At 30.1% G+C, this 11,866-nt stretch overlaps 4 protein-coding genes across 4 annotated transcripts; 1 reads left to right on the forward strand and 3 right to left on the reverse strand.

The window, feature by feature from the left end:
- LTV1 (LTV1 ribosome biogenesis factor) lies at nt 1-2,793 on the reverse strand. The gene is made up of 7 exons (XM_018537651.1): nt 2,631-2,793; nt 1,603-2,152; nt 1,306-1,532; nt 1,104-1,232; nt 857-1,048; nt 398-637; nt 1-306 (listed from the first exon to the last, which is right to left on the reverse strand). Exons 1-7 carry the CDS (start codon nt 2,631-2,633, stop codon nt 193-195), a joined length of 1,455 nt encoding a protein of 484 aa, XP_018393153.1. The 5' UTR covers nt 2,634-2,793; the 3' UTR covers nt 1-192.
- Nucleotides 2,794-3,034: 241 nt separating this feature from the next.
- Nucleotides 3,035-7,773, forward strand: Arl6 (ADP ribosylation factor-like 6). The gene is made up of 3 exons (XM_018537602.1): nt 3,035-3,225; nt 7,190-7,369; nt 7,562-7,773. The coding sequence occupies exons 1-3, from the start codon at nt 3,141-3,143 to the stop codon at nt 7,771-7,773; spliced, it is 477 nt and encodes a 158-aa protein (XP_018393104.1). The 5' UTR covers nt 3,035-3,140.
- LOC108772141 (E3 ubiquitin-protein ligase BRE1) lies at nt 3,947-5,051 on the reverse strand. Its single transcript, XM_018537601.1, has 2 exons — nt 4,722-5,051; nt 3,947-4,641 (listed from the first exon to the last, which is right to left on the reverse strand). Exons 1-2 carry the CDS (start codon nt 5,022-5,024, stop codon nt 4,018-4,020), a joined length of 927 nt encoding a protein of 308 aa, XP_018393103.1. The 5' UTR covers nt 5,025-5,051; the 3' UTR covers nt 3,947-4,017.
- Nucleotides 7,774-10,262: 2,489 nt separating the features above from the next.
- On the reverse strand, nt 10,263-11,866 carry Phm (Peptidylglycine-alpha-hydroxylating monooxygenase). Its single transcript, XM_018537603.1, has 3 exons — nt 11,662-11,866; nt 11,135-11,350; nt 10,263-11,050 (listed from the first exon to the last, which is right to left on the reverse strand). Exons 1-3 carry the CDS (start codon nt 11,776-11,778, stop codon nt 10,382-10,384), a joined length of 1,002 nt encoding a protein of 333 aa, XP_018393105.1. The 5' UTR covers nt 11,779-11,866; the 3' UTR covers nt 10,263-10,381.

An 11,866-nucleotide genomic window follows, 5' to 3' on the forward strand; every position in this document is an offset into this window, starting at 1 on the left:
TATTTATTCATTGCACAAGAGAGAGGTCCGCATCTTGAACTTAACCGCGTATTCTTAAACTCATTCAAAAAAAAGTGTCGGAATCTCCATTGCTTTTGACTGTGCAATGGGTATTTTTTATAAATAAAATCAAAGTTGTTAAATCTGCAACCTAAGACGTAGTCATAATTGCAAAACATAACTTTGACAATTTTATACTATACGAGTTCCTTGAATATTTTGTCTGTTATTCAATCGAATCTTCTCTTGGCGTTTCTTTTCTTCTTTAAACGCTTCGGTGTTTGCCTTTCGTTCTATCCTTCTTTCCTAAAATTGAAGAAATTTCAGAAATTATATATAAAGAAGTTATATATAAAATTTAATTAATTTATCCACAATAGATGTTTAATAAAATTACTTTTCTGTATTCTTTAAGCTGCTTTTTTCTTTCTCTTCTCCCGTCAGGAGTTTCCCCTTTGGGCCTTATACTTAGAATACTTAAGGTAGATTTTCTACTTTCTGCTACGGATTGTGGGCCCTTTAGCGTATTATTTTCCATATCAAATTGAGCCAAAGTTTCAGCTGTTAATTTTCCAGTATTGCCTAATATGTTTTTCGGAATACCAGATTTTCGATCTATTTCAATTTTTCTTGGTTGCTATTAAAAAGAAACACAAATGTATAAAATTAATAAGTATAGTATAAAGAGTAACATATATATATAGTATATAGATATATATATATATATTTATACTTGTTTATTACAAAAATAAATATTACACAAAAAATTTCTTATATAGATATATGTGAATTATGGTGTTATAGAATGAATAATTCTTATATGTAATTTTTAATAATATTAATTATTAATTTTTACCTTAGGAGGTTCTGATATTAATTTAGGGTGATTATAAATGTTACTGTATGTGCTAAGAATACTTTCACAATCCCATTTATCCTTTCCACGAGCAGTAACAAGAAGTTTTTCAAAATGTTCATCGTCTGAGCTTGAATATTCTCTTTCCACAATCTTCATTCGATCTTTCATAAGTTCTGCGATATTTTCCGTCTACAAATATGAGAGAAAATAGTATATTTTCATTATATTTTTACATAATACTTACGTCTTCTCTTTGTTTCTTTTCAAATTCTGCAGCATACTGCATGACAAGATCCGAGTCATGCGCGATATATCCTTCTATTTCGTCGCAATCTAAAGCACCAATTTCATTTTCATCATATGCAGCGTACAGCTATACAATAAACAAGAAAAGATAAGAACATACAATAATGTCATATTTAAAAAAATAAATATATAATATAAACCTTTTCAAATCTGTCATCCAGCAATGTAAGTTGTTCGTTTCTCCTCATTACGCTACTGCTCATAGAATATTCTGTAAACCTTGATTTAGTTTCCTCATCCTTAAAAGAGTATTGAGGTCCATTTAAACTGCATACTTCATCTGCTTCCTCGTTGGATAAATCCATGCAATTATCAGATGAGACATCTGATTTACTATATTCATTCTCTGATTCATTTAATTCATATTCTAAAAGTGCAAAATTATAAGAAAATTAAATAAATTTGTATGATATTATCGAATATTTCAATAAATTTACCATATTCTCTGTCAGAATCCTCACTGTCGCTACTTCCAGCATTAGCCAATTCTATAAAATTATCTTCAAGCTCATTTCCTGGATCATCAAAATCGAAATCATCATCCATTGCAGCAACTATATCTGGGTCTAAATCTAATCGTGGCCCCAAAACTGGTGCTGCCTTATTAAGCATACCAACTTTTTCCTCAACATTTGATGCAAATACAGAAGATGGTAAGTTAATTTTTGGAGCACTCTTGTCGCATTTGGAATTATTCGTGTTCTCGACACGTTCCCATTCCACTGACAATGTATTGACATCTCTAAGATGTTGCAAATAATTATAGTCGTCATCAAAATAAATCCCATATTTCTGTTGCTCTGTTTTACGTGTCTCACTGTCTGATGATTTTTTCTCTGTTTTTGCCACTTGTGTATCGGCAGCTGGAACTAACACTCTTTGTGGTGCTGTTTCATCTGCCACTAATGGATCTTTTTGTGAGCGATGAACCAAGTGGAATGTTACAGAATTTTTCTTGTCAATAAATTTTTTTATTTTCCCCTTTGGCTGCAATTACATTGTTATTTTAGAAATGTGAAAAAATCATTAAGCTATTAGTATTCTATAAAAATAACTGAGTAACACATGACTGTATAATGAATGTGATGAACTAATACAAAGTTTGATTCACACTCTTAATGGTAAGAAATTATAAATGATATTATATCCTGGAAATTACTTCATTCTTGATATCAAATGTTAAATAAGGACAAATAATGCTCATGAGTGTGTGAGGGTAAATGTAGTAGTCAGTAGGTAGACTGGCTGGTTTTGATAAAAGATTGAGGTTAAGTTTAGAGACTATGAATTTATTATAACATAAAAAAATCTTGTATACCAGGGATTAAGAAATAAGAATTCCAGATTAATAGTTTGAAAACATTGTGTACTATATAATCCTCAAGATGAATTAAAGGGCCGGTGGAGTTTTTAAAAAATATACATAGCAATAAGATATGTTTATTAAATACATATTAAAACTTACCATCTTGATTCGTCTTGCTTAACTTATCGTAAAAAAACAAATACAATAAAAGTAATCGCACTGACAATATACTGTGCTGATAGACTGACACGTTTTTCTTTAAACTTTAACATACAAGATATAAAACGTATGTCATGTGCATTCCGAGTCGGACATAATGGATGAAATTCCCTAGACTGGTAACAATGCTCTCAGAAAAATTCCTAGCAATGTTAGCTAGGTTCTATAATTTTTCTTCTTGTGAAAAGAATATCTAAATATTCTTTTTTATTTTCAAAATAAAGAAATTCATATCAAATAATCTGATTAATAAAACAAAAAATTGTCTTTTGTCAATTGAGAACACATCAAAGACTTCCAAACGTGAATTCCCAATTGGTGCAGGTAAAACATTGGAAGGGATTGTTTCTCTAGCCCTACTCTAATCCGCAAATAACGTAAATGTAGAAGCGGGTAGGGGTGATTATTGATGTTCAATAAATGTGAGGAAACTTACAACGCCGAGAGAAAATGGGGTTATTCGATCGTTTAGCGAACCTTTTAGGTCTTAGGAAAAAAGAAGTAAACGTTTTAGTAGTGGGCCTTAACAACAGTGGTAAGTCAACGGTCATAAATAATTTCAAACGCGAAGATGACCGTTGCATAGACATAGTGCCCACTGTCGGGTTTAATGTCGAAAAATTCGCATGTAAGTTAAATAGCGAAAAGCGACAAAAACGTGTGAAAAATGTGAGATTCTGTTGCTTTCAACGCTATATTCACTCATCCGCTTTTGCACCTGCACAATCTTAAAATCACATTATTGTCTACTTATTTTATAATAAAATGTAGGATAGAGAGAATGATGCTATAAAAAATTGTTATGAAAATGTATAAATACTTACGAAATGCATATTTGATATGTAAAGAAATTGTATACACACACACACACACATATATATATATACATATTAGGTAATACAATTTTTTTATAGTTTATAATGTTAATATAACATAAAAATAAAAATAAATATATAAAGAATATAAAAAATAATATAATATTGAACGTTTTGGAACTCACGAGTCCTTCAGTGGTTCTTTAAGATGTTACAAAGTCATAGAGATGAATAATCTTACAGTCTAAGTAACATGGTGTAGTACAATGGTTTCAAAGAAATTGATTCTCCTGTTTTTATATGAATGTGGAAATTGTGTAATAAAATGTGAGAAAACAGAAGCATCTTTACATATTTGTCTGATTCTGTTGAGCGCAAATATGTTACAATCAATTAATTTTTTAAACTTACATATTTTTTATCTTTTGTTTTTTATTCCTCTAGTATGGCATTGAAACACGTTCGAAATTTTTAATGATTCAGGAGCCTTTATATTACTTCGTAATAATTAATCAACTTTTTCTGGAGTCTTTTCCTAATTCATCTCTATCTTTGGAGTAATCTAATTTATTTGCCGTTTTCTCTTCAATACTTGTAATATTACTAATCTCCAGAGTAGGTGACGAAGGTACATTTTTTACTTTATATTTACGATTATGTAGTGGTGTACTGGCGATTAGTTTGGAGATCTTCGATTGTTTGCTGTCAGGTTTACTACTTAGTTTTGATTTAGACGAAGACGTTTGATTTTTATTAGAAACCTCATCCGTTCGAGTTTGGAAATTTAATTTTGTCTGTTTCAATTTAATCTTATTGTTAGATCTGTGCAATGACGTCGTTTCTACTGAATTTTTATTAATTTTCTTTTGTCTTAAGACAAAAGTAGCCTTCTTTGCTTTATTTTTCTTTATCGAAATTTGCTGTGAACTTTTAGTATGTGCTTTTTTCGTTTTTGGATACCTAATTTCTTGACTATCTGTTGAATTATCTTCTGATGATTTAGTATTTTTATCAATTTTTTGCTTTTTTCTGGTATTCCGCTTTTGTAATTCACGTTTTCCCAATGACCTCAACGATCTCTTGTGTTTAGATTGTAGCTGAACTAAGAAATTTTCTTCATCAGAGCTGTCAGTATCCTAAAAATAAAATTTTTTTTAATCTTTCTTTTTCATAAACCATAAAATCCATTAAATATTTTTATATCTAAATGCCATACGTTCAGTTCTAATAGACTTTCATCAGTATCATCTTTCTGCATCCATGTAAATGTAGAATTATCCTTTGACAGAATCTCGTCAAAAGCAGTATGCAAGTCTGACATTTTAAATTTCATAAAATGTGGCTTCAATCTTTGTTTGATATCACTGCTTAACTCGTTTTCATTTATTGTATCAATCTTGACCATATAAGGTCTTACATTGTCAGAATGATACAGCAAATGTATTATTAAATTTATATAGCTGTCATTTTCACGAATGTATACACTATACAATTCCAAGCTGATTTGCAAAAATTCCATATCAGATTGCAAAGTACAATATTTTATATGTGACATATGTTCCTAAAAATAAACATTACCTATTTTATATATTACAAATCAAAAGCAATTTATTTTACATATTAATTATTTTTATAAGGCAAAAATATACCTTTAGTAATAGGAATTGCCTTTGCCGTTCATTGTAACAATCGACATGATGCTTGCAGCTCTTTAGAAAGGGATTTAAATTATCTAAATTGTCAATAGGCGTTTTGGATAATATATCATTAATGTCGATCGATACTGGCATTACCCATTTTCCCAGTTCGGCCTTTCCGTCCTTAACAAAAATCTGAACTGCTTGAGTATCATTCTTTTGCTTTTCATTTGTTGACATGAAATTAAATACAAACTCATTCTTCTGAGCTTTAACGCAATGGAAACCAGCAAATCTATATAGATCATCCTTTAGATCATCCTCGACATTCAGTATTCTACTGGATGTCGAAGGAATTTCCAAACTTTGCAAGGATCTCTCGTTCACATTATCCTCTATGTCCTTGAAGCGAGTTTGCAACTTCAATTCGCATCGCTTGATGATGCTTCTCAGCTCGTTTATTTCTCGTAGTAGTTTTGTCTTTTCTGCGGCTGTCGCATCTAGGTCAGAAAATAACTTCCTTATTATTTTAGTAAGGTTAGGATCTTTGTTTGATTAGTAGTTCACACACCTCTGTTTGCCAGCTCGATATTCTCATTGTCGTTATTCGAACTGCTCACGGAATTTGGCGTTTCCATTTTCCTTTCTAAGAACCGTTATCATTACATCAATATATCAATATCATTCGTACCAAAATATTTGTAGTTCTCAATTATTTTCATATCTCGACTGCTACGTTTTCCTCTTTAGATGGCGTATTGATCTGCTATTCTTTAGTTTGAATGTGAACGCTACTATTCTTAGGGCGAGTTTGACTAAACTCTAATGCAATTGGTGATTGAAGATAATTTTAATCAAGTTTCGATTAATGGTTAAATTAATAATTAAAAGATTAATTTTTATCCATGTCTCTTTTTTATCCAAAAAATACTACAAAACAAATACTTATATATTCGTTAATTTCTTTAAATTTATTTATTTATAAAACTTATTTTTGTTACAGATAAGTTATCAATAATGCTTTTTTATTTATTTATACAGCCATTGATAAGTTAAAATCAAGCTAATCAATTCCATAAGTAATGAGTAGATAAAGAGTTGATAAAATATTTAAGTATAAATAATATTCCAGTATTTCTTTGTAGTAGTTTCACTGAATAAAAATTTCTTCTCCACGATTAAAATATTTAAACTAAAAGGGGCTGCGCAGAATAAAAGGAACAGGGAACAGAGAATAAGAATTTTAACCTATCAGAAATCATGTACTATGGAATACACACTGTTTATTCCACAGTACTTGATTTCTGACAGGTTGAAATTCTTATTCTCTGTTCCCTGTTCCTTTTATTCTGCGTAGCCCCTAATGTACCTGCTGCTGGTGTATTTTGTGTTCAAAGCTGGAAAAAATATGAAATCACAGATTCTTAATCCATTTAGCCATATGGCGATCAACGCTGAGGATAAAAATGGATAAAGAAATCTGTAATTTCATATTTTTTCAGCTTTGGGCACATTATAGACCAAGAGCAGGTATATTAACATGAATATTTAAATCGTGGAGAAGGAATTTTTATTTTAGAAAACTACTACGAAGAAAGTTAAAAAATTTATAAAAATTAGAATTATATATAATATATAAAATATAGTGTCTTAGTTTTCTGATGCTCGTTTCCGCCAATGTCGATTACGCATTTATCTCTGTTAACTATTCAATTTTTTCTAATTCTAAAAACCAGAAAAAAAATGAAGCGTCTCGAATATATATGTTGCATAAAATATCTAAAGGACGTCTTTTATAAGATATTTATTAAAAGACATCTGAACCAAGAGTAAAGTTAAATTGCAAAATAACAAGATTTTAATTAAAGTGATTCTGTAAAAACTAATAGGAAAAGATATGTATATATTATATATATGTATAATATAATACTATATATATGATATACAATACAATAATAATATATATACAATAATCCGCGTATAGTAAATTATTAGGGTTTTGCTTTTATTTCATTAGAGCGATTAACCGAAATTATTATTGTTTCAGTTAAAAATGTCAGTTTCACCGCGTTCGATATGTCGGGTCACGACCGTCACAGATCATTATGGGAGCATTATTACAAAGATTGCCACGGGATCATCTTCATTATTGACAGCAGCGATAAACTGCGACTGGTTGTTGTGAAGGAAGAGCTGGACATGCTCCTGCAGCATCCCGACGTTGCAGGTACATTTCTGATTTCATATAGTAGATGACGAAATTGAAATTCTAATAGCAAAGTTACTTATTGTTTAACACAGAAGGACAAAATAGACAATCATTTAGAAGATTTAGAATTTAGATCCTTTCGAATGTTCGTATTTCACAATTCGTAATTTCTTAAGTAAAAGAGACTTGAAAGTGAAGTAAACTTTTCAGGACGCAAGATACCCATTCTCTTCCTAGCGAACAAGATGGACCTGCCCGATTCTTTGACCACCATAAAATTGGTCGCTGGACTGGGACTCGAGAGAATACAAAATAAACCCTGGCACATACGGGCGACGAATGCATTAACTGGCGAGGGCCTACAGCCAGCGATCGAGTGGCTGACGGATCAAATTCGCGATATATACATCAATAAGAGATAAATTGCATGTGTTGTTCAGGGAATGGAAGTAACTCGTTACTTGTAACGAAGTTACAAGTTATTATACTTTTTTAGTAACTTTACTGGTAACTGCGTTACTTTCTTTTTTTGGTAACTGTAACGGGGAGTAACGTAGTTATATTTTTTGGATAACGGTAACAAAATTTACAGTTACTTTTATCATTACTTTGCATACGATTGTATACGTTATTCTGTTATATAACAATTACATGTTATTAATTACAACAGCTATAAATGTGGTTGTAGAACATCGTGTGTTTTTATTTAATACAAGCGCAAGGCTAATTCTACAATGTGCTTTTTGTTTCCTATTTCTTGTTGTTTGTCTCTTGCCTTCTTAATCAAAAAGGCAAGAGACAAACGGAGACAAGCAACAGGAAAAAAAAACCACGTTGTAGAATTAGCCTAAAAGCTACATTTAGTTTATCTTAATCTAAACATCGTTGTTCTAATTGAGCTGTGTACAAAGCTTTACTCTCTGTACATTTCTGTGTACATTTATGTTGAACAATTGGAAAACACCCCTTTTTGCAAAACTTCTGTTATATATTTTAATTATAGCGTTATAATTTTCTTTCTATCAAAATATGTTATTTACAGCTAAAAGTATAGATTAAGTAAAAATATAACTGTATTATAATAAAGAGATTATGTGTATTTCTTAATTTTCTTTTTAATTTCTAACTTATATTGTGATTCAGATAGTCCTATACAATCCTATATGCACCTTTAATTAATAATATATCAGTTACTTTTCATGGTAATTTTACGCCTTATAGAGAACAAAAACTGCAAATAGGTCCGATTTAGACTATTCTCCCCTGTACAGAAAAGAAATCAAACAACTTTTGCGTAGGCATAGATCATTTATTGATGTACATTGTCTCACACTTAGATTTTTCCAGAGACGACTGCCACATTTATACATTATCGAAAATAAATATTATCTGTAAACGATATCGCGAAAAAAGTGCTCTAAATATAATTATATCTATATCTTTTTAACTTACACAGTCTGAAGGAATAGAGATTCCTGAGCATTGTATATGTACAGTTCAGACAAGATATTGAAAGAATAAAGACTTTGTAACAGTTGAAAATAGTGTTCTTGCCACATACATATACATATATACATATATACCATGAATAACAAATCATAAACAGTTGCGTTTTTTTATCAGTTATGTAATTATGTATTATATGAGTGGTTTTCAAATTCTAAAATATTGCTATATATCAATGAATTTATTTTTAAAATAATCGAAAAATTTATATAACATGTACTATACCAATAATTTAAAAAAAATATTTTAAAACTTCGCAAAAGTATGTAATAAAAAATATTAACTAAAACTATATCTATGTTTAATGTTATCTTGTTATATCTACATGGCGCTTTAATATACATGTATATGATAACTTTAATCAAATAAAACATGATGAAACTTAAAATTAAATTATATAAATTTGAAGTTTTTTACAGTTAAGAATATTGCAAAGCCCAATAACTGATTAGCCAACTTGCAAGTTTATAATAGATAGTATTCAATACTAAAGACCGTTAATGTAAAAACATAACTAATACAAATACGAAGCGTATAACAGTCTAGCTTTGATCTTTTAATCGTTTACATATAAAGTATCGCGGTATTATCACGAATTAAATTAAATTAATAATTAAGTAATATACGTAATCCCCCCAAATTGTGCGCCGAACAATCGTCGGTCTTGAAACGCAACTCTAATAATCTGAAAATTATTCTTATTGCGAAAAATATTACCCCGGCCGGGAGTCGAACTCGGATACCTTGCTTTACGCGCAAGTGTCCTAGCCAATTAGACTACGTATATATTAGTTAATTATTAATTTAATTTAATTCGTGATAGTATCGCGGTAGTTTATATGTAAGCGATTAAAAGATCCAAGCTAGACTATTATAGGCTTCCTATTTGTATTAGTTATATAATAGACAATTTTTAGGCTTTCTTTTGTCACAAATTACATATATTATTACATATAGTCAATCAGCAATTTGTGGAATAAATTATTGTAGAATAAGTTATAAGATATAATAATTTGAATGGTTATATGTCACATTTATAACAATTGACAAGAAGAGGTATTCTAATATTATAAATTGATATTGAGTCTTTTAAAACATTTACGTAAAGTAAGTACAATGTACCCTGATTACAGAACTCACAAAAGAAAAATTAATTTGGAATTAATTTAGATTAGAAATTAATTGGGAATAATTTTTGCATATATATATATATGCTGAATAAATGATAGACATTCTTTTGTTGAGATAACAGCGAAGTTATTTTGAAACTGAACAAATAATATCGATAAAATAAATAATTGAATAGGTAAAAGGTGCATTAAAAATAATAATTAATAAACAAATAAATTACTATAAAAAATCAACCATAAATTATTAAGACGATTTGGTCCTCAAATATGGGCCTTATCTCATTAATGGGATTCAAATGCATTTAGATACATAATCTGCAGAAAACATTGGATTTTGTCTAATTCTTTATGATAGAATTGATCTATTTTGTGCCAAATGCCATTTTTTGACATATTATAAAGTAGATGCCTCTTTGTCAGGAATATTATTTAACTCTTGTTTCCAATAAAACAAAGGAGGGCCTGCAGTAAAGCAATGTTTCCGTTCAAGCGGAGTCCCTTCCTTGACATAATACATAATATACATATTACACATCTCATCTTCGTTTGTTCCACCTATATACGTAATCCTATCGCGCGTACTTTGCATTGTACAACGAGCAGCTAATTTATCACCAAACGTAATTGGAACTCTATTAGTAACTGGATAAAACATTTGAGGAGTCAGTGGATCTCTCTTTCCCAGTTCGATCCACTCGTCATTTGGCTTCACTACGTAACCAGAAACGACTTTTCCAAGTGAATGCGTATGCGTTCTATACGCAAATGGATAAATAGTTTTCTTCTCTGTTATTTCACAAGATGATTCCATATGTACCGTTGATCTAGGTGGTATGGATCCACTTGTACCTAACAAAATAACTCCAGCTAGTTTGTCCATTGTTTGCGTTGTATAATGCAGGAATACACCTGAATCATCTGTACTGCCATCTTTGAAGCGATCAATGTGTGCATAATGCACTTGTAACACAATATATTGTATGGGAGAATCACCACCTACTTTAAAGCCCACTCCCTTTGGTAAATCTAATTTAGGAGCATCTCTTGCCCATGCATAAATAATCTATATAAACAAATGAAAATTTTTTTCTTCAACAGTTATCTAAAATATATTTGTAAAATATATTTGATAATATCTTAGTATTACCTGAGTTCCTTCTTTACAAGCAGGTGCAGTATCTGGAATACGTTTAGCATTTGCCATTTCTCCGCAATTCCAAATTGGCTTTGAGCTACCTGGTTTGGTGCAGCCATAGATAAGCATATGGTGAGCTGTTGCCATTGTTGCATTTGGTTCAAAGCCAATAATATAATAATTTTTTGCATAATCTATCCTAACTGGAGTGCATAAATATAATTCGGGCTGTAACAGAATGTATTGGATACAATTTTTTATTCTAAAAATTTATAATTAAAAACTTTAAAAAATTAAAAAATTATTATATGATAAACTAGTACTATAAGTAGCAGATATAAATCTTCATAAAAAAATTAAAGGTAATGTGATTGCGAACAGACTGTCATTTGCTTAATTTTTATACATTTTTGTGTTGCAAAAACATATATCATCACATAATATTAGATTGTATTATGCTGTATACTTGTTCGTAAATGTATGTATATGTATGTGTTATTCGTATATATTATATTAAAAAATTGAAAGATTATATTTACCTTGTTCGGTTTCACGTTTGGCATTAGCAACGAGTACCTCTTGACATCATAACAGTACGTGAACTCAAAAAAAATCACGAACACAAAGAAGCACGTAAACACTCGTTTCTGCCACATTTTCGAGCGTATTTAGTATTTTCTATACATCGGCCTTATCAATGATATGCTATGACAAAATGTGTACCACCTGTCAAACGCTACAGGT

Source organism: Cyphomyrmex costatus, unplaced genomic scaffold (genome assembly GCF_001594065.2).
Source record: "Cyphomyrmex costatus isolate MS0001 unplaced genomic scaffold, Ccosl1.0 scaffold18, whole genome shotgun sequence".
Taxonomy (NCBI): Eukaryota; Metazoa; Arthropoda; class Insecta; order Hymenoptera; family Formicidae; genus Cyphomyrmex; species Cyphomyrmex costatus.